The sequence below is a fragment of the Sebastes umbrosus genome, chromosome 10, assembly GCF_015220745.1.
Source record: "Sebastes umbrosus isolate fSebUmb1 chromosome 10, fSebUmb1.pri, whole genome shotgun sequence".
In the NCBI taxonomy this organism is placed as follows: Eukaryota; Metazoa; Chordata; class Actinopteri; order Perciformes; family Sebastidae; genus Sebastes; species Sebastes umbrosus.
Window position 1 is genome coordinate 17,916,790 of NC_051278.1, and position 22,590 is coordinate 17,939,379.

Here is a 22,590-nt window from a genome sequence, read left to right on the forward strand (position 1 = left end):
CATAAAAGACAATGTTTTTTTATTTTTGTATAAAGAGGCTGGCTCCTTCTGGTGGAGATGTGGCTGGCACAAAACATGCTCACAAGACTAGAGGTTAATGGATGGAAGGCCGCACACCAACCGCAGGCCCTGGGAAGAACGTGTGAAAAATGTGGTGTGCTCAGAGGAGCTAATCCAACAGTCTTTCTGTCTCTGCCAGAGTGGCTCTTAGTTCCCTGCAGGTCCCTTCACATCCAGAGACTGGTGGGCGGCCCCGGGCTGGAGGTTGCAGGCTGACGGGTCGCAGTAACCGTTGGGACCAGCTGAACCGGGAGGCCCGGGTACACCGTGCTGTCCAGGAACGCCAGGAGTTCCTCTCTGCCCGTCCCGACCGTCCTGACCGTAGCCAGGTTTGCCTGGCTCACCTGTGTGATCACAACATTCATTTTAGGATGCTGGTTGATTTAAAGGATAGGTTCACAGTTTTTTCAAGTCTATCTTAATGCAACAATCTCATGCCCTAATATACATTGAAAGAGTTTTTGGTTATTATAATCATTCTTTCTGTCCAAGAGATCCCTTAAAGGGACAGTGTGTAGGATTTGGTGGCATTTAGTGGTGTGGTTGCAGATTGCAACCAACTGAGTACCCCACCTGCTCACTCTTCCCTTTCCAAGACTGTGGTAACGTGAGCCACTGAGTGCAAAACTGTGGTGACGCCGTTGATCCTTACCATAATAACACTACTTTAGGAGCAACGGAAGTAAGACGATGGCTGGCGGTACCACGGTTTTGCACTCTGCGGCTCATGTTACCGCAGTTTCACAGGCATGTCGGAGAACTACGGTGGCCTTCAGAACGTAAAAATGCAAAAGTCTCTCTCTAGAGCCAGTGTTTGGTTTGTCCATTCAGGGCTACTGTAGAAACATGACGGAGCAACATGGCGGACTCCGTGAAGAGGACCCGCTCCTTATGTCGATATGAAGAGCTCATTCTAAGCTAACGATAACACGATTCTTAGTTTCAGGGTGATTATACACTAATGAAAACATAGTTATGAATATTATATTCCATTTCTGCTAATAGATCCCCCGAAATGTTACACTCTGTTCCTTCAAGGCAAAATGTACTCACCAGGAAGTCCAGGAGCTCCTGGCTGACCTTTAGGTCCTCTTGCAGTGGGCCCTCTGGAGCCTCTGTCTCCCATTTCACCTGTAACAAGTATTATATAATGAATGTATTTGATGTATAATTCCCTCACATCACCGTAAACAGCAACACCTTCCAACACATTCATTACCTTTGGGTCCTTTCACTCCAATAGGTCCCGCTGGCCCTTTGAGTCCTGGAAGGCCTCTTGTTCCACCCTGCCCTGGGAAGCCGTTGTCTCCTGGAGACCCAGGTTGCCCTGGAGGTCCAGGTTTTCCAGGTAAACCAGCTGCGCCAGACTCTGGCCTCCTTAAACTAGCAGCTAACTGGGCCAACTGTTCTGTTGGAGCACAACAGAAAGAGGATGATGAATCTGATAAATGAACTTGAATAAATTAAAACTGTCTAATTTAACAGATGCAAAACTGGCACCAAGACACTGAATGTTTCTAAACAGTTATAGCCGACTGTTATCAAGGGGCTCTTTTAATACACAACACTTTGTCATAAATCATGCGGTAGCATAAGAAAGCTCATTTTCTGAAAGCCCCAAAGCAACTCTCATAGAAGAGCTGGTCCAACAGCGCTTGTACTCGAGTCAGAGTGAAGCAGAGCGAGGTGAAACTGTGGTCACGATATCCCTCGAGCTTCTCCTGTTTTTCAACCTTTTTCTATAGAACCTCGGTAAATCGAGCAGAAAGGAGATAATACTCTTTATTTCAGGCAATCAGCGACAGGAAATTTACGTTCATGGTGCAAAGGATCTAATATTAATCTCCGGTGGCTCCTTGCAGCGCGGTATTTTGCACTTGAGATTCCAGTTTTCCGGCTCCTGATGAAAATTCATGCAGCGCGTTGCTCGGCTGCTCTTTTTTAAGATTTCCTTTTCCAGGCAGACTCTTTGTATGTAGTGGAGGAGAGCAGGTCTGCTGGAGGTGAAATTAATTTTTCAGCACATCGGGTATAAAAAAATCATGAGTGTAGGAGATGGGTTGCGAAGACCTACAGTAAGAGCAACAGAATGAAGCGAGAACAGAGGCCGTGACTTCAGAGAAACGTTTCCAAAGCTCGGAGAGAGGGGGATCTTTCATCCATCAAATTAACAAAGACTGAAGCGTATTTCATGTTTTGGTTATTAGGCCGTCCCTTTTTGAACTTCAGAGTATTCAGCAACCATCCAGATCAATGAGACAACGGAGGGGCGGCTCTATGTGTGGTTGTGTAATGAGGCATTCTGGGAAAGATTGAAGTCATGAAATGAGGCACAAGGGAATGATAAATGGGGTCAAAGGCCCATCAATTCTTACCTTGCATGACTCGCATGCAAACTTGTCTGATGTGCTGATCGCTCGGCTCTTTACCCTAGAAGGAAAAAGATGACTTAATAGATTTCATGACGTGTTTAAAGCACGTTTTCAGAGCCTCTTGCTTATGTAGTGTAGTGTATTCCCTGTTTCTGCACAATATTGGGGTTCAGTGTTTTAGAGTTTATTTGCACAAGTTGAAATTATAAGAAGGACATCAGAATGTGAGAATAAAGGTGTGCAGGTAGGACTGGACGATATGGAGAAAATCAAATATCACGATATTTTTCACCAAATACCTCGATATCGATATTGCAACGATATTGTAGGGTTGACCATTGGTGCTTTCATAAAATATTTAGTATTTTATTATATATTTTAATAGCACTTGTGCCATATTACAATATCCAAAATCTAAGATATCTAGTCTCATACCACAATATCAATATAATGCCCAGCCCTATGTGCAGGGAGTATTCAGCCCAGAGGGGATTTATTAATGTCCATAGCTTTCTTTTACATGTTCAGTAGACTTTAAGGAAGAAATACTTCCATGAACTAGTACTCCTATATCTTCTTAAGAGTTGACCCTAACTAGTAAGAAATTTTGGAAAGATAAGTATTAGATGGCAGCGTGGTTGATTAGGAGTGGACCTGTGACTGTGTTTGAAAGTAACACATGAAGTGATACCTGTACAGCGGTGGTTCTCAACCTTTTTCCTGTCAAGAACCCCTAAATTGATACACATTAGGACACGGACCCCTATGTGATATGATTTCGCTTGAGGGACCTCCATCTGAAAAGTTATTGGTTGTTAGATATGATTAAGACTAGAATTCTGTAGTTTTCAACTACAGTTGAGGAGATAACCGTGGAGAAAAGTGAAACCGATGATCAGAATACTCTTATGACTACTACATACTCACATAGGGCTCACTTCTATAGAATTAAATAGTGAAAATAAACTATTCCCCATTTTTCTGGGGACTCACTGGGTCCCCGGACCCCTGGTTGAGAACCACTGCTGTACAGTTAGACTCAGTTAGGAAAAGAAAGGATTTAACAGGAAACACTATCATGGCTTTTTTTTTTGTATAACTTTTGTAACTGCTACCAATACACTGACTTAAGTGCATCGAAACTCAGGATTTTGATGTGAGAATACAAGAAAACAAAAGTTGTGTGGTAAATTGTAAAATGTACATAAAGAAAATTTGCTCACAATGACAATTTTTGTTATTATAAGCATGAACAAAACCAATGACATGACCCCCCCTGACCAGACTGTCTTGCACATTAACACCATATTGGAAATAACTGTGTAGAAGAAACAAATCACAACTGAAGAATGTAATTCAATTTCACTTGCGATCAAATCACTTCAGATTTAAATCACATATCCATGAAGATGATCACATGTAAGTCTTGGTGCTACATACAATCTTTTATAGGCCTCAAAGTTTATTGCTTTTCCCCACTCTGTCCTCCTGCTGCACAGATATTGTCAGTATCTTCAAACACTCTTTCTAAACTAAGTGTTTTCTGTTGGACTTACCGCAGGCCCCTGGGACCCTCTGACTCCAGGTGGACCCCTGTTCCCCTGCATGCCCCGCGGTCCAGGTGTTCCAGGCGGCCCCTCGATTCCGGGCTGGCCTCGACTCCCCTCGGGTCCTCTTTTGCCAGCGTCGCCGGGGTTACCCACCTTAACAGAAGGTAAGACCAGAGAAATGTTACAAAACTGCAGCACTTCCTCAATCGTTTGACACCACAGTAAAAAAATACCAGCTTTGAATAATCAGTTTGAACTCACCTCTCCTTTAGATCCAGCTTCTCCTGCCTCACCCTATAACACCATTTATAAAATAGATAGGATGGAAAGGACAGTTGCACTCTGGTGAGATTCTCCTCTGGATAGAATTGTTGAATAATGCAAATAAGTTAAATTAATAGTGTTAGTGTTGGTGTAATAACTTACAAGATCCCCTTTGTCTCCCGGGGTTCCCTCGTCACCTTGTACTCCCTATGAAAACATAGTCTGTAAATGATTCATGCAAAGCAACCCAGCATTACTATTAAGAGAGAATTAATATTTAGTATGAGGATTTCATACCTGCTCTCCTTTGGGTCCTGGTTCTCCACGTTCTGCCTGTAATAACCGAAACAAATGAAGCTAAATGATCACGACAGAGTGTTGTGAAGATTTGTCCACACTAGAGGGAGCTGATCAGCTGTTTGTTGTTCATTAATCTCTCTCTGACTGTTTAAGACAATTGTCCTAAAGCTGAAAAGGTCTCTGAAAGGGACTGTGGTGTTTTCTTACCCTCTCACCCTTCACCCCAGGCAGGCCAGGAGGACCAGGGAGACCAGAAAGGCCCAGGTTACCTTTGGGTCCCTGTAACAAATAATCATGCACATCTGATAAGTAGACACATCTATGCAGGGTCATATAAAGTATGTTGAAATCCACAGCAGCCTTTAACAGACAAAATAATCCACTTTTCTCTTTATAGTTAAGCTATTTCACAAAGCATAACATCTGTTGACATGGCTTATTAGGGCTGCAACTAAAAAAAAACTATTTTGCTAATTGTTTATTTGTTTATTTATTTATTTTGCACAAATTAAGACTACACAAACATAACAAAAAATAAATATACTGTGCAAGATGAGGCAAAAAAGCAAAATACTGGGCTTATTTGAAGCCTCTACCTAAATAGTGTTTAAATTTCACAATGTTATAGAGAACACAATATTAATATACAGAAATAATATGACTACATAATAGTGATGACAAACAATTAGAACAAGATATATATAATAACAACAATAACAATAAATATATCAAAAAAGATAAAAAAAAAAATAAAAAAAATGTGTACTATGTGTAATTGATTAATCTATCGATTATCACTTTGATTGATCAATTATTAATCAGATAAAAAGAAAAAAACTACATTTGATTATTTTCAGCGTTTTATTAAAAAAAGAGAATCAAGAATCAAATCTAAGAATCAAAGGGAAATGTAAATAATATATATTATATTTGATAGTAATATACATTATATTTGATCAGATATTGCTCAAGAAATCAGTGGTGGAAAAATAAATATTGTACTTTTTAGTCCACTACATTTATTTAAGCAGGTTTATATAAAGTATGTTGAGATCCACAGCAGCCCTTGAAAGACAAAATAATGCACTTTGCTCTTTATAGTTAAGCTATTTCATAAAGCATAACACCTGTTGACATGGCTTATCAGGGCTGCAACTAACGACTATTTTGATAATCGATTAATCTGTCACTTATTACTTTGTTTTTATGGATTATTAGTCGGATAAAAAGAAAATAATAAAAAAATGTAATAAAAAAAAAAACAATAAGAAAAACAAAACTTATTCCTTGTCTTCATATGCAATGCTCTTTTGCTACAATAAAAACATGTTATTAAATTAATGGACATGAGATGAGAATAAAAGGGAAATGTAAGTAATATATATTTGATCAGATATTGCTGAAGAAATCAGTGGTGAAATTAACTAAATACATTTACTAAAGTACTTTACTTAGGTGCAATTTTTGAAGTACTTGTACTTTATTTGAGTATTTCCATCATCTGCTACTTTCTACTTCTACTCCACTACATTTCAGAGGTAAATATTGTACTTTTTTTCTCCATTACATTTATTTAAGCAGGGTTATATAAAGTATGTTGAGATCCACAGCAGCCTTTAAAAGACAAAATAATGTGTTTTGCTCTTTATAGTTTATCTATTTCATAAAGCATAACACCTGTTAACATGGCTGAAATTGCTCAAATATCAATAGTTAAGGTAAACTAACTCATTGCTACTTATTCTTTTGGGGCATGTTTGTGTGTGCCATTCCCTCTTTGATGGCTGACCGACTGTCTGAGGAATGCCAGGAGAACAGAGAGCTCATTCAGCCCGCTGCTTACCGGTCTCCCCTTACTGTGAAAATAGAGCTCATGTGAGATCCAGCCTCGGCCTATTCTCTGAGACATTCCTGTGAAACAACAGCCTGGACTATACAGGCTGCCCTCCTTTTCAGCTCCTTTCATTCAAAGTATTAAAAGTGCATGTATAGCTACTGGCTGCTGAGGTGTTCATAAGGCCTCTATTTTCAAAATAAAGATATAAGTTTAAATCAAACCAAATCAAACTTTCTGTGCTCTACAACTCTTGTGTTTCTAACTTACCCTGGCACCTGGCTTGCCAGCTGAACCTACAGGGCCATACACTCCTATAGCTCCCTGTAGGGAAGAAGAAGAGAAAATGATAACGTAAAAGTTAAAATTAACAAAATAAAGACAATAGAAATTGCAGCAGGAAGAATACTCACCGGTTCACCAATCGGTCCAACAGGTCCCAGCTCTCCCTGGTCTCCACGCTCACCCTGAGGTGTGACAGTAAAATGACACAGTGACACAACGGAGGTGACAAAAATCGTGTTTCAACGTGCGCTGCTCGTACTGTACTTACTGCTTTACCAGCAGGTCCCATTGTTCCGGGGAGGCCTCCTTGACCGCCGTCACCCTGTACAGAAACAACCAAATTCAAATTTCAGATTCTGACAATTAAAAAAAAAATAAAAAATACAACAAACAACTGATAATATTGAATAATCAATGATCAAACAACCTTAATTCCACTCAAGCCTTTTGGTCCGGGTGCACCAGGCAAACCCTTAAAAAAAACAGAGAACACGTCTTGAAGAGATGCAACAAAAACAATTTCTTACAACAAAGGAGAAATATTTGTACCTCGCTGTAAGAAATACTGGATCATAAAGAGGGCTTAGTGGATAAAAAATACATTTGGTTTGAGCTTTTGACCCAAATAAGCTTAAAGTGATAAAAGTGATCTGGATATTAAAATAAGGTGATGACTTTTATGCCTAAGAGATCTTTCTTAATGCCGCCACAAGCGGGCTGCTCATGTTTGCCAACTGATTCTCATTAGTGCCTTTCATTAGACTAATCACAGATTAGTGGGCTGGAAAAACTTTGCTCTCACTTTTCTGCTGGAGGAAGAGAGTGATTACTGTCTCCCAGCATAGCCTGCTGTTTGTGTATCATATCACAGAGGGATGGAATTCAATAGTATTTCTATGAAATGTCAACCTACTCAAACTTTATTGTATATCATATATTACACAGGTTGTTCTCATACACTGTTTGTAGCTATACATACGAAAAGTAATGCACTGTAATTTGTATATATCCCACAAAATCAATTCATGTGTAATTCACGTAATCGTGAACCAGGAAATCTAAATAGCAGTGAACGCCGCGTAGGGAGGAGGTCGGGGTGCATGGGTCTCTTTCGCCCAGGAGACCAGCATTCATGTCCCGTGTGAAACCAGAAGTCAACGTTGATTAATTTCTCACGTAAGTTACGTAGTTAAATAACGCCATTTCCAGAGTAATTTTAAGCCAAACCACAATCTTTTCCTAAACCTAACTAAGTCGTTTTGTTGCCTAAACCTAATGAAGTTGTTCCCTGTGAACATTGAAGTTTATTTTGACTGTATGAATGTAACAAGCGGACATTGACACGTGTTGCTGGACATTCGTAGGAAAACGACCGAAAAATGAGGAATAACTTTTTTCGTAAGATATCATACGAAACCAGTTGTATGAGGATATGTTGAAATACAAGATATAAAAACATTCTGACTGCTGCTTGTTACTGCGGCACGTATGAGCTACTGTGCTTTAAACTGCTCCTGGGGAGTTTACTCAGGTGCATCCAATCAGAGTCAGTCTGGGGTCAAAGGTCATACTCACAGGAAGCCCCTGAAGTCCGACCTCTCCAGGAACGCCTGACGTCCCAGTGCCTCCCTGCAGGGAAGCAGACAGTGAAAGAATGAAGCTCATACTGCTCCTAAAAGAGCCGAGACTTCACGTGAATGCATTTTAATATTATAAACTGCAACATTAAAAGTTGTATAAATAAAGTAGCAGAAATGATGCTCTACCTTTGCTCCGGGCATCCCAGGAATACCCTCGCGACCGTCCACACCTGGCAAGCCCTGGTGATAAAAAGCACAAACTGAAATGAGCTGTTTGCAGACAATGTATCTGAACATTTAAGCTTTATTTGTCATCATTGATCAGACACTCACAGCGTCTCCCTTGGGACCTGGAAGACCTGTGATTCCTCTCCGCCCTTGAATACCCTGAATGACAAAGCAACAGTGCATTTAGTCCGTTTTGTTAAAACTGTATAAATTCCAGTGAATCAGTGTTTATGTTATTAATAATGCGTCTACTTACCGTTTCACCTCCAGGCCCAAGCTCGCCCATCGGGCCTCTCTGGCCTCGATCCCCCTGAAATAATGCATTGAATCATATACTACTCATATGTGCCATATTTGCTGCCAATATAAAAGCATGTGTATTGTGGGAGAAACATACAGTTGCTCCTGCAACCCCCTGGGGACCTGGATCTCCATCAAGACCTCGAAAACCCTGCCAGAGAACAATATTATAATCTGTTTAAAGAATAAACATTTTAATAGACAACAATTTGCAAGTAATTCAGGAAGAATCTGACGAATATGAAAAGTACCATAGGCTTAAAAATCATAGTAACACTTACCATCTCTCCCTTGGGGCCAATCATTCCCATGGCTCCACGAATCCCCTGAGGACCCTGAAATAACAAACAACAGGTGCCTCAGTGAGCAGAAAAAAGAGAACCTGACATAGTTAAGAACAAACTGTAGCTTTAAAGACTCTAATATGGTATAGTAAATGTGATATCTAACCGTTGGTCCTTGGGATCCGACCTCCCCTGAACCTCCCTGGTCTCCCTCCTCACCCTGAGTGAACGGAGGAGAAAGAACATGAACCGAAAAGCAGCATAAAGTCAATCAAGATGAAACGCTGAGCAGCAAATTTAACTTCACTATAAGAGTGAAAAATGAAAAGGGAGGCTGCTCCTATCAACTGTGTGTTAATTAGAAAATGAGGCAGCCTTTCTGGAATGTGTTTAATACCCACTTTTTAATGGATTGCAAGGGGGGCAAAAGCAGACGAATTAACTCCAAATTGCCGTTCCCCTGCTTTGCAATTTACAAATAATTGATATGCTGACTCCGTGGTCGACCTGAGGAGGCATATCCATTAAGATAGATAGGGGCTGCGCACACTTTCTGCTGTTAAAAAAGGCAATTTCTTTGTTTAATTATGTGCATTAGAATTGGCTATTAAGACATGTAAACAATATGCACACCATCACACTAGCCTACCTTTTTTTAATTTAATTTAATTTATTTTCTTGTTTTGCTTTTATTTTATTGAGCTTTTCATCCTTTATTTTTTTCTTGTTTTTATCTCTGTTATTGCTTTCTTTATTTTTTTATTTTTTACAATCAATTTTACTTTTTCACTATAAAATATATAAACATTGTAGGGATGTTATATGTATAAACAACTTTATGTTAACTCCTGCACTTCTGCAATAAAATATATAAAAAAGACATGTAAACAACACATAGCTGATAATCAAATATTACACAACAAACAGAAATGAATGCAATGAAACGGGTTGCATTAGTTCGCATCATGAAATGATGATTCTGCTTGATTGTCTGATAGTAAAAAATCTCCAAAGACAGGAAGATGAAAGTCAGACGGACTGTTGAATCATTAACAGAAATGTCTTTGATTTAAAAAAAAAAAAGGCTAAAAAATCTTCCCGTCTTTATTTATTATCATAGATTTGAATAATATTATGTGTAATATAGAATTACTGAAACATACTATTGTTTCTGTTCATTTCAAATACAAAATGAAGCATGTTTTTGTATGTAACTGTGTCACACAGTCTGATTTTGCCAGTCTTCCAGATACATACTTCTTCTTCAATATCATCATGACATTATACACAACATCTGGTTATCCTGTTGTTAGCTGTAAACATCTTTATATTTGTGAATTTGTGAGTGGAAAACAGGCAGAAGGCGCCTCACATGAAACTTCCAGTGAAGGAGAAAATCATTGTGTGGGACGCGGTGCAGACTGACAGTAAATCATATCCTGGCGCGCGGTGATAAAGGGAGATAGGCCCAGACTCATTTCCATTTATATAGTGCATAGACACATTACAGGGAGAAGCTAGTTGGGCTTGAACATCATTTCAAATAAATCATCCTCCTTGCATTACAAGGAGTCAGGGGCATTACACACAGGCATGTATCACTTCCTCTTGAAATAGAGCAGCACACATAATACTCGTCTCAGAGGTGCCAGGAATCTCTTTTTCACGTTTAAGTCATGCCGAATTTTTTTCTGATGTGGAACGTTTTGGCATGTGTGACAGCTGTGGAGGGAAATTCATATTTTAAAGCAACTATTTATGCAGTTTTATGTGAGTATAAATTCACTCTGTTGATTTTGTCGATGTTCAAAACATTTCATTTGACTAGAAATACTTGGCTTTTAGTTTACGAACAAGGCTTTTCCCCGCTAGATGGAACATATTTTACCTTGTGCCCTTGTTTCCCAGGTTCTCCTGATTCACCTTTTCCACCTTTGTGGCCCTTAAAACAAAAGGAAAATAAAAGCAGCACTGTTTAAACACTATATTTTGGGACACTAACGTGATTTTAGTGCGACACAAAACACTTCAACTGTGCTACTCACCTTCATGCCAGGAAGGCCAGGATGTCCAGACATCCCAGGTGGACAAGAGTTTGGACACTAAACAACAACATCAAAGTCAGAAAATATTCCTGACAATTTATAAAAAAATATAATCTCATTCATAATCTCCAGAAAACAAAGCTTTACCAGGTCGGCACTGCCTTGCATTCCAGCTGCACCCTGAAATAGAGAAAAAAATACTTTTGAATGTGATTTATCAACATCATGATGGATCTATGGAGCTTGTAAATCACTAGAGAAAGGTCAGTGTGCAGCGGTGGCATCGCTAACAAGGCCAAATTAATTTCATGTCTGCGTCATGCTCCTTCCCCTTGTGAAATCTAAAGTCAAATGTAATCATTTGCGAATCTGTGTCACTTACTCTGGGCCCTGTTGGTCCACCAGGTCCCCGTGGCCCTCTCACACCGATGGACCCCTGCGGAGAGACATAAAATGTGTCAAACACTACACAAAGAGAATAAATGCACCGGGCTCTCCTGGCATGGATAAAGCTTTTCTTTGCTTTACTGTGAATTATACTCTGATAGCATTTTAGGATTAATGTCAAAAGTATTACAATAGCAATTAGCTTAAAAGCACAAGTTAACTTACAGCTTTTACAGTGACACCCTTTCTTACAAAACCTTTAGGCCAAGTGGAAACTGTTAATGCTTTTTTTACCATTAGAATTGTGATGCTTTGACAAAATAAAATATTGTTTTGGATCAGTGCCTTTGGTGGTAAAAATGCATTCAGTATTTTAAGAGACATTCATAAAACAAATAAAAGATTCCTTTCAGTTTTTCTTTCTTACACAAATATACCTCAACCAGATTTCAGCCAGTAAGATTGCTTTCACTTCTGCAAATAAATTATAGCAAGCTCTAGTTATATGTGTATACATAGTCCATATCTAGTCCATATTTTCATGTATAGTAAGAGGTGATGCTACTTTAAATGTGCTATGACACATTGGGAGCTGTGTATCCAAAAGCATTGCTTTGAAATCCAAAGTAAATTGATGCCGAAGTACCAAAGTAAATCAAAAATAAGTGTCGCTTATAAAGATAAATTCTGGGTTGTAAATGGCCAAGACAAAATACCCAGAGGCAACAATTTAGTCAGATGAAATGCTGAATATTTTATACATTTTGTGTTGATTTTCTGACCATAAATCAATTTCTAAAATATCTTAGAACGTGTGGAAAAAAATGCTGAATCCATCTTTGTGGAAATGTTTAAATGTCAAGTTAGTAACATACAGTACTTTTTGATTGATGATATAATCAGTATATGGTGCACAGTATGTGTTTTGTCATAGATGTGTGAGGGTTTGGAGGGTTTATTGACACTACAGTAGATGAAGTTGTACACTACAGATACATTGGGTGAATATGAATCTTATTATGATCTGTAAACAGACTTCAATGTTGTATCTAGTGAAAGTAGCTTCACTTAGATCCAGTATTTTTCACTTCAGCTTGGACCAACTTTTCCTTATTTGTCACCATGACCGACACATGAAGATAAACACATCTGTCCAGTCATTGGCCAATGGTAGCATAGCACCACCTCAGTGCTCATGCTGGTAGTATTTGATAATCCTGATTTAAAACAACGAGTAACAGCCCATTGCTCCGTCTCTACTCACAATTGGTCCAACTTTTCCCACTTCACCTGCAAGTCCTCCAGGCCCGGGTGGTCCCTGTTCAAAGTCACATTTCATGTATTAAATATTAACAAAATGTTTGACAAAAGAAACATCAAAATGTAATACAAATTGTGGTATTAGTTGTGTAGCATAAAGAAATGACTTACAGGGGGTCCATCTGGCCCAACACCCTAAAGAAAGACATACAGTATGACTCAGTGTGATATATATAATCTGGTGTACATGACACAAGACAAGTACATTGATCCTTGAAATGCTACTCACATCTGCTCCACGAGGTCCAGATTGTCCAGGTTCACCCTAAAGAATAAATATAAATACATTAGATATAGTGTTGAAACAAATACTGAAATACTGTGTTGAGGTGAAATTGAGCTGTGTGAGCCTGCAGACGGTCTCAGTTAACATTCCTCCAGATCATCACATGACTGCGCTGGGCACACTTGACCCAGCAATGTTTAGCCTAATGAGGACCGATGTTGGGGCTTTCGTTCCCCACGGAGATTACGCAGAACACTTGCAGGATTAAGTCTCATTTGTCATGAGGAATTGGTTTATGCACTGTGGCTCCCGTTGCCATGCCAAAAGACTGGACAGCAGCTTGGCAACATTTCACTGACAGCCTCTGAAGCAGGAAGGCAAAGGCTCATTAGTCACTCACTTTCTGTCCAAAGGGACCGTCGGGCCCAGGATCTCCGACAGGACCCGTCAAACCCTGCAGAGGAGAGACATCATGCTTAACTAATACATCAGAGCACTTCAGCGCCTATATGATCTCACCTTATGTTTGAAAATTATGCAGTAATTTAATTTTTTATTTTTGTGCATCATTTGTAAATTCAGCATCAGATCTCCATGTATTACATCATCATAACATATCCATGCTCCAGTGGGAGGAGTCCTACGTATTCATAACTAGACTATAACCCCCTCCTCTAAAGTGTTTCAATATATATACTGCACTGCAGCTCCACGGTCATCAGTTTCATTGAAATCAAAGCTCTGTTTCTGAGCACGTCATGACGTCACGACGAGAGAGCGTTCAACTTCACAGACACACAAAGAAAAAGTCTGAGTCAGGACCATAGGGCAGAGGGCAAAACTCTCCGACTGCAAACCAAGCAGAGAGCCACATTCCTCCGGCTCATTTCAAACACTGAAAGAAATCATTCCACACCGTTTTGAGGATTCTCGACAGGATATACCAACAGAGGCCGGCCAACAAAGCTGCTATTGTTCTCAGAACCCCGGTGGATGTATTCAGGTCTAACACAGGCAATAATGCATAAAACAAATACAACACATTGGGCACATATAACAACACATTTTTAAACTCATATTTAGCCTTTTAGGCGAAATCCCCTACAGCCCCTCTGTGTCAGTCTCTCATCAGCACCAGTATTGTGTTTGTTTTCCTAACCCTCCTTTAAACTCTAGGGAGCAAAGTTAATAATACTCAGGCCCTGTTACAAAGGAAATTTGGATTTCTTCATCCTGTTTAATACATTCCTCACATTTCTGCACACATTTCCCCAACATCCCCGGCTAAATCTGAAATGTGATTGGTCACTCTACAAGACTAATGAGTGTGAACATAAGCTATGTGGTGGGAGGATCACACTTTGTGGTTCCACCCCCTTGCAGGCTCAAGGACCATGTTGACCTCATTGTGGCCGACAATGCAGATATACTGTATAAAATATGTATAAAATATATAAAACAAAGAGTACTCACATCATTTCCAGGAATTCCAGGTAATCCTGAAGAGCCGGGTTTACCTGCATCTCCATCAGGTCCCTGAAAACAAAGGTTCCACATATTTCAGTGAAAAGCCCTGCAATGAAAAGCATTTTTATTTTTATTAATTAAATGTTATAATTACAGGAAGTCCCTCCTCGCCATCTGCTCCCCTTTCCCCCTGAAACAGAAGAGATTCAATGCTTTAAGGTGAGCAAATAAGGATCTATTTGCATAGTATTTGGCACATGATATGGACAATGTTGCAGGGCACTTACAGCAATGCCATCAATTCCTGGGACACCTCCAGGTCCAGGAGGGCCAGAAGGTCCTTGGGTCCTCTGAGTCAAATAATAATAATGACAATATAAGAAGAAAATAATGGCTTCAATTTTTTAAAACCACCCAACCAATGTTTGCCATTTCATATAGGCTACTGCCACACAGACAATATGGACAAATGAGAACAGGTGCATCACCTTATTGTATGTTTCTAAAAGACAAGACTCTCTAGGATGCACTGAAATAGCTTACAGCCAATAGAGCTGATTTCTGATTGCAGAATTCATCAGCATTATATACTTTGCAAAAGGAAAAGTTTCGAAATTAAACTCCAGGCAATAGTCGCATCCCTGACTTTTTTTTTCCTTATGACAGATATCCAATAGATTTACAAGATAAAACAATCTCAGCACATCATAGCAGAATGTATCTTGTTATTATAGGCACCAGGAGTGCACTCACCTGCACTTCTGTCACATCAGTCTATATAGAGACAAATAGAAAGAGAGAGAAACATAATAAGTCTTACTTGAGCGGAGCAGATGAGGACAAGCTGCAGAAGCAGAACCAGAAGTGGCCCTCTAACACTGGTGGGGGCCATGCGAGCCATGATCTCCCAGTGGGCAGGAGATGGTGAAAGTTATAGTCCTTTCTCTGGGATTTGTTGGGTTGAAGGATTCCCCGACAAAACAACCCAACTGAATCCGCTCTCTAGACCGTTGGAAGTCCCACAGCCATCAGGGGGCTCATGTATATTCATACAATGTGTGGTTACAGGAAGGGATTGGAGGGTTTACAGGGGGGGGGGGACACCTTTGGGAGGGGCCACAGAGCAGTCACCACCAATAGGCAGGGTCAGCGGGTTGTTTAACCTCTGCTAAGGATTTTTACTCAAACTATATTTTAGGTGTGACACATTTAAGTTTGTACTGTAATCAGTGGCGGCCGCCTTCCCTGAGTCACACACAAAAAAACATTACTACTACTACTAATAATAATAATAATAATAATAATAATAATACAAATTGTCAATATTTGTGTTTTAAATATGGAATGCACCTAGTAATATGTATAATTTGATTGTAATGTGTAATTTGATTGTAATGTGATTACATTTTGTATTCATAATCTGAATCTGTAAAGTAACTAAAGTTGTCAGATAAATGTAGTGGAGTAAAGGAAAGTCTAATATTTCCCTCTGAGATGTAGTTGAGTAGAAAGTAGAAAGTAGCAGAACATGGGAAATACTCAAGTAAAGTAGAAGTACCTCAAAATTGTATTTAAGTTACATTCCATCACTGAGTACATTTTATACTGTTGTGTTTTTCAAAGCATTATTTACTCTTCCTGTTGGAATAAAATAATTGTTAATTATTTAACTGCAAAGTAGTAATGTGTTTTTGATACCTTCACTTTTTTTTTTGCATTAAATCATACCAGGATATTTGCTGAAATTGATTGGATGTGGTACCACAGCCCAACCAAGAAAAAAATCCACCAGCCACCACTGACTGTAATCATCAAAACTATCTTGTGAGGATGGTTATATTGGTGCAAGTGGCTAGAAACTGTGCCTTTATGCACACAATTTGGATGCTGCTTGATTTTATTCCCCCCCTCCAGCAATTTATAACTGATGGCCTGACACCTCAAACTATAAACTCAGACTCTTTTAGACTCATTATTATATTATTTTTCTTACCAATGTGCTGGCTGGGAGTTCATAACAAGCCTCTGTCCGGGCTCTCGTCACGTCGCAGTGAATCAGCATTGACTGGAGTTCAAACTTGATAAATAAATGAAGGGGAAAAAAATACATTAGTACAATATCATCATGACAGATGTACAGTGTCGCACTCTAGTCCTGGAACAAGTTGCTCCACAGAACCTATAGCCCAAAGAACAAGAGGCTGTTTCCATTAACAAAACCCCCAACTCTGGATTTTTTCTGCAGGCTGTTTGCACGATTACAGTCTGAGACTCATTATGGAAACATTACTAACGATTTTAAACGCTTATATAGGAGTTATAATGTGGTCAAAGCTGGTAAACATGAATTCGTAATAGGATTTCGTGCGTAATTGCGCACAAACGCCTTGAATCTTTGGAAACCATGCACCTGAGCTGCATTCATGGTGTGGTATTGCAGGCTGGTTTAGTTTAGCCCGTGCACAGCTCGTATATTCTTCACCAGAACCTGCCACAAATTCCGCATATTTGTCGGTAAAGCCTGAATAGAGACAAGCAGACTGCAACAACTGAACATTGTCACAGACAAACCAAACAGGAGGGTGAGAAAACGCAGGGATTCCCATTTGTGTCTGCATGTCAACCTATATAACTTCTCTGCTGCTTATAGTACATGTATAATGATGTATATAATGCAATAATCTGTGAGCGTTTTAATGTTTTAATGCCACTACTCCTACTGCTCCTATACTTGTTGTTATGAAAAGACACACAAGGTGTTCCTGTTCAACCTCAAAATGTACTAAATCAGGACATTTGGCGCACAGTGGATGATCAATCACATGATTGTGTAACAGTACATATACACAAATGGAGCTCAACTCAAAAATAAAGGTTTTCTTTAAATAATGGTAGTAGTAAAATTACTACTTTATAATATTATGACTTTATTTTCATAATATTACGACTTTTTTCTCATAAAATGATGACTTTATTATCGTAAACTTATGACTTTTTATCATAATATTATGACTTTATTTTCTCGTAAACATATGACTTTATATTCATAATATTACGACTTTTTTCTCATAAACTTCTGACTTTATTCTCGTAATATTACGACTTTTTTCTCGTAAACTTATTACTTTATTTTCATAATATTATGACTTTTTTTCTCTTAAACTTCTGACTTTATTCTCATAATATTACGACTTTTTTTCTCGTAAACTTATGACTTTATTCTCGTAATATTATGACTTTATTATCGTAAACTTATGACTTTATTATCATAATAATATGACTTTATTTTCTCGTAAACTTATGACTTTATTATCATAATATTATGACTTTTTTTCTCTTAAACTTCTGACTTCATTTTCATAGTATTATGACTTTATTCTGGTATAGTGCTTGAAAAACCTGATTACTTTCCCAATCTTCCTCTAGATGCTGAGATGTGGCTGTGAAAGTGGGTGAACTTTACTGTGGTTGATCTCTAAAAATGTCTGAAATGTATATAGTTCTTGCTTTATAGTTGCAGTAAAAGCTGTACTCAGTGTGCTCTATAATAGACGTACCGGTATTGCCACCGCTGGGTTGTCCTGGAGCTTTCCTATCAACGTGAATCCGTCCAGACTGACTGTTTGTCTGAGAGGTATATTCTGGGACCCGACCATGACGCAGTCCACCAATAGGACAACAGAGCGCCTGCTGACGTGCAGCTCCACTTTGTGCCACTGATCGTTGAAGAGAGAAGCCAGCGGGCTGAAAGCAACAACAGTGTGCCTGCCTGCGTCCAGAGCTGCTGTGAAGGTAAACTCCACAGACTGAGACTCTCCATTGAGTCTGACAGCCAGCAGCTCGTTGCCATTCACACCCTGCATCTGCCAGATGTTCCACTTTGTAGTGATGGCACTGCCACTCATGCGCAGCACGGCCACAAATACAAACTCCTCTGGCAGTCCCAGTGGATAAGCTGATCTGAAATAGAAAGGATGGACTATTATTAAATTCAAAAAATTATGTCTGTACTGAACATGCATTGTGTCATCCACTATTGTCCTGTATAATAATGGTTAAATCATATATTTCATCATATAAAATGTCATATCTGTGTGGTATCTTTTTTTTTTTTTACAGGAGTATGGTGGTGCAGATGAGGCCAGTCTTTTTTTCTGTTTTAATTTGCTAATATAATATAATAATATAAAGGATGGACTATTATTAAATTCCAAAAAATGATGTATGATGTCTACAGACATCATACATCATTTTTTCAATGGGTAACACAGTTGACGAGGTGGATGATTTAATGTACATGAATGAGCCAAATAGCTTTTAAAACACCTTTTTCATATTTTAATGATTATTTTGATAACAAATAATTATGAAAATTATATACAAAAACATGTATTTTAATGTTAATCTGAAGAGCAAAACTTAACATTTAGCAAATCGGACAGCACAAAAACAGCAAACTCCAGTATAGAATATGCATTCTTTTGCAAAATAATGATGGGACCTGTTGACTTTTTTGTATTAAATGAAAGAGAAATGTGCCCTGATATAAAATTGACCATTGCTTGAAGTGAATATTTAGTAAAATTGATAAATACAGCCCATGGACATGACATATACCCCTAATTATAAAATCACTCCTGTACTGAACATGCATTGTATCATCCACTATTGTCCTGTATATAATGGTTTAATCATATATTTCCATCATATAAAATGTCATATCTGTGTGGTATCTTTTTTTTTTTTACAGAAGGAGTATTGGTGGTACAGGTGAGGCCAGTCTTTTATGTTCAGGACCATGGACAGGGTAAATGTTGTTGTTATACCAGCTCTCAACCACTGGAGGTCAGGATTCACTCATGCAGCTCCATTTGAATACCCTAAAAAGCTTACCTTGTGTTGATCCTGAAGTTGAATGCTGGGCCTATTTGATAAGCAACATGCTGAGGAGATGATCCTGTGACCTTTTTAACAGTTCCCCTTCTTGCCAGCTCAGCAATGTGGAACTGGGACATAATATAAAACCCTAAATGTACAGGGAGGAAAGAGTTAATGCAAAATCATCTTAGAGGTCATGACCTTACTCTATGGTGAGGAACCTACACTTTAAAGCTGCAGTAGGCAGAAGGTTTTTGGCATCATTGGGCAAAAAGTCCATAATAACCTTTCAGCATATTGTAATTCAAGTGTTCTGAGAGAAAACTAGACTTCTGCACCTCATCATGGCTCTGTTTTCAGGCTTCAAAAGATCTAGCCTGTGACGGGAGACTTGCCAATCACAGGTCATTTCAGAGAGAGCGTTCCTATTGGCTGTTCATTCAACAGAAGCAGCTGTCAATCACAGAAAGGTTGCTCCGGCTGGTGGGCGGTGCTTGGTATTTCCTCAACTGATCTCAACATGGCTGCCTGGTCACAAACTTTCTCATTTTACAGCTAAACAGTACACTACAAGATGTTTCTGAAAACATTTGAGGTGATAAGTAGGCATTACAGTAACAGAATATTAATTAATATTTGATCAGTGCTGCCTAGTTTGACCGTTTCATCGGAGTTTGCGAGTGATTGACAGCTGCTCAGAGACGGCAGGCTGCAGCTCAGCTCTGATTGGTTGTTTTCCTCATGATTAGGTACATGATTTCTTTCAGATTACCTGTCTCGTGCACAACTGTCAGGATATAGTGACCGTTTTATAAAAATAACTTTTTAAATCATATTTGCTCCAATTCTACCCACTGCAGCTATAAGTGTTGCTAAGGTGATTATTTGGAGACGTTTGTATTCAAGTGTCAAAAAATAGACTTTTTTTTTTGCTTTTTCCAAGCTATGGTATTACAATATGATCTTTTACAGTTTCACAAACATACAACATCTGCATGATATGTGCAAGTTTTACTGTAATATATATTCTTATACAGGAATAATAATATTTAGTTATTTTCTTGTGCAGGCAGGGCAAATGTCAAGCAAATCAAAAAAGCAAACTGTGCTTAGTTTTTGTGAATCCACCTGGGAAATGATCCTTCCCGACGCTGATCTGAGGGCACACGGACTGCTGCTCCCTATGAATACCAACTTGAGATGAAAATCTCACAGCTGCAAGATGGAAACAGAAAGCAGCCCGTTAGTAGTCGAACAGTGTGTATGTGTGTGTGTGTGTGTGTATGTGTGTGTGTGTGTGTTGTGTGGGGGGAATAAAAGCTCAGTGTTTGGAAAGCTGCGCCGCTGCCTTGAATAAATATTAGGCTATCTCTGGCTGTTTGTGGTGTCCTCTTTAACACTTACGCTCTAGATTTGCCTGTTTTTACACATCTGGACAGGAAGTTAAAGGTCTTTATCAAGTTTGAATAAATGCTTCACATACAACAGATAAAAGCAGGGTGCCAGCACTGTATTAAACATCTGACACTGTTCACATGACTCAGTGTTGATACTGTAATGTTATGATGCTTTGTCAGTATTGTAATTATCAGTGTATTCAGGTATTTACCATTTAGTGCAAAGTTAAATCTATATACAGGCGAACAGCTGGACTCCCTAACCCAGCAGTGTTAGTGCTGCTACACAGACCCACACAGGATACATGTGATAAAATATAGATAAGAGCAGCAGAGACAAAATAATGTAAACGCCTCACGTAAAACAAACAATGTGGTCATAAAATAAGTGCTTTTGTCAGCTATAAAAGAGGTCTGCAACATGAAACAGCCAACAGAGCTCCACAGACCTCATTGCATATGCATGAAAGAAAAACTGCACAATTATTCAATATGTCAAGGAGCAACATATGCCACAACACAAGCCAAGCACAGAGAAACTGCTTATGGTAATTCTGTTATTTTAACGTTGAGAGGTGTTTTTATATGAACATTATTTTGTCTCCTTTTGTCGCTGTTATCTCACCTGTTGCACCTTGCAGTGCAGATGACTACTTACGCTGAGAATGAAGTCCTGTGCAAAGATACTGTGGGATCACATAGCAGCAGCACAGTGAGTACAGAAGCATATTTCTGGAATGCAATCAGAAATAACACGCAGTTTGAGTTATTTGTTTGCATTATGGCAGTCATTGTAGAATTAAAACTGCCAGACAGTATTGGCATCAATTGCATGTCATATTAAGGTCACTATTACGTAAAATGTTTACCTTTTGACTCCATCCATTTCATAGCTTGATCTGGAAATGAAAGAGAAAAAAAACACCTGCTGCTGGATGTTTCTACAGATCTTCCAGGACAGAAGAAGACCCTGAAGAGTTGCTCCTTCAGTAGGAGTGAAAACCTTCAGGTCACAGTGAGGGGTCTCTTATAGGCTCGACTGTTGTCATTTATTTGGGGGAGTGAGTCAACAGTCTCCACATTGTCAACTTCACATTCCACTGGAGTTCTCCTGCACCCTGCACCTTGGATTTAATGTTTCTTCAAGCACACAGTCACAGCGTTGTACCCCATTTATAGTTCTATTTTCATCATTGGGTACCATAAAGTACATTAGCTTTGAAAAAGACAATGTTACCCTGCGGTGCTTTATTTTCCCAGCACTTTTAGGATCTACATTCTCAGTGATCTCTGTGGCTGAACAGTATTCAGATAGCATTGTTTCCAGTGCAGTCCAAACTGAAAATCAAGAGATGCTGACTAAGAAGCAATTCAAGCTGTGTTTGCTTTGTCAGACTTAGAGGCAGGAAAATAAAAAACTCATTCTTTTATAAGGGGGCAATTCCTGTATTAAAGTGAAGGATTAGCAATTTTAATTGTAGTGATAACATCCAGAATCCATGGACATGCATTGTGTTTATTACCAGGAAACCCAGCTTTCATGATATTTTTTACAGAGAATTTGGAAATGTTAGTCCAAGGAAATAAGAAATGAAACTGCTGATTGTACATTAATGTCTCTCCCTCACATTTCCTCCTCATATCCTGCTATCACTTGTTTCGAAGTGACAAATAGCTTACTGGACATGATGTGGAAATCAGTACTTAATTCCACTTTTGTTGACAGGTTAAGCCAACTATAGTAAGCCTGCGTGTAGACATACACACGTCAAAACGTAGGCTATTATTATTATTACTAATAATAATAACATCA

General features: G+C 38.9%; 1 protein-coding gene across 2 annotated transcripts; it reads right to left on the reverse strand.

Moving 5' to 3' along the window:
* Nucleotides 1-22: 22 nt before the first annotated feature.
* col9a1b (collagen, type IX, alpha 1b) lies at nt 23-18,657 on the reverse strand. 2 transcript variants are annotated; one of them, XM_037781633.1, is made up of 34 exons: nt 18,060-18,657; nt 16,496-16,579; nt 15,256-15,276; nt 14,790-14,852; nt 14,657-14,692; nt 14,509-14,571; nt 13,436-13,489; nt 13,039-13,074; nt 12,921-12,944; nt 12,754-12,807; nt 11,485-11,538; nt 11,250-11,282; nt 11,103-11,159; nt 10,946-10,999; nt 9,224-9,277; nt 9,055-9,108; nt 8,871-8,924; nt 8,730-8,783; nt 8,579-8,632; nt 8,432-8,485; nt 8,241-8,294; nt 7,093-7,137; nt 6,934-6,987; nt 6,794-6,847; nt 6,651-6,704; nt 4,754-4,825; nt 4,544-4,579; nt 4,409-4,453; nt 4,244-4,276; nt 3,989-4,135; nt 2,436-2,490; nt 1,280-1,468; nt 1,114-1,191; nt 23-404 (listed from the first exon to the last, which is right to left on the reverse strand). In XM_037781633.1, the coding sequence occupies exons 1-34, from the start codon at nt 18,522-18,524 to the stop codon at nt 208-210; spliced, it is 2,535 nt and encodes an 844-aa protein (XP_037637561.1). In that variant the 5' UTR covers nt 18,525-18,657; the 3' UTR covers nt 23-207. The 2 variants fall into 2 exon arrangements, with proteins under 2 accessions (XP_037637561.1, XP_037637562.1); XM_037781634.1 differs by lacking the exons at nt 15,256-15,276; nt 16,496-16,579; nt 18,060-18,657 and adding an exon at nt 15,323-15,464.
* Nucleotides 18,658-22,590: the final 3,933 nt, after the last annotated feature.

Excerpts from the sequence above, each read along its gene's own strand:
- col9a1b (XM_037781633.1), bottom strand. The coding sequence starts at position 18,524 with ATGCATGTTCAGTACAGACATAATTTTTTGAATTTAATAATAGTCCAT. Across the intron at positions 11,283-11,484 it reads GTGGACCAACAGGGCCCAGA|GGTGCAGCTGGAATGCAAGG; the intron begins GTAAGTGACACA and ends TCTCTATTTCAG. Across the intron at positions 11,160-11,249 it reads TGCAAGGCAGTGCCGACCTG|TGTCCAAACTCTTGTCCACC; the intron begins GTAAAGCTTTGT and ends GTTGTTGTTTAG.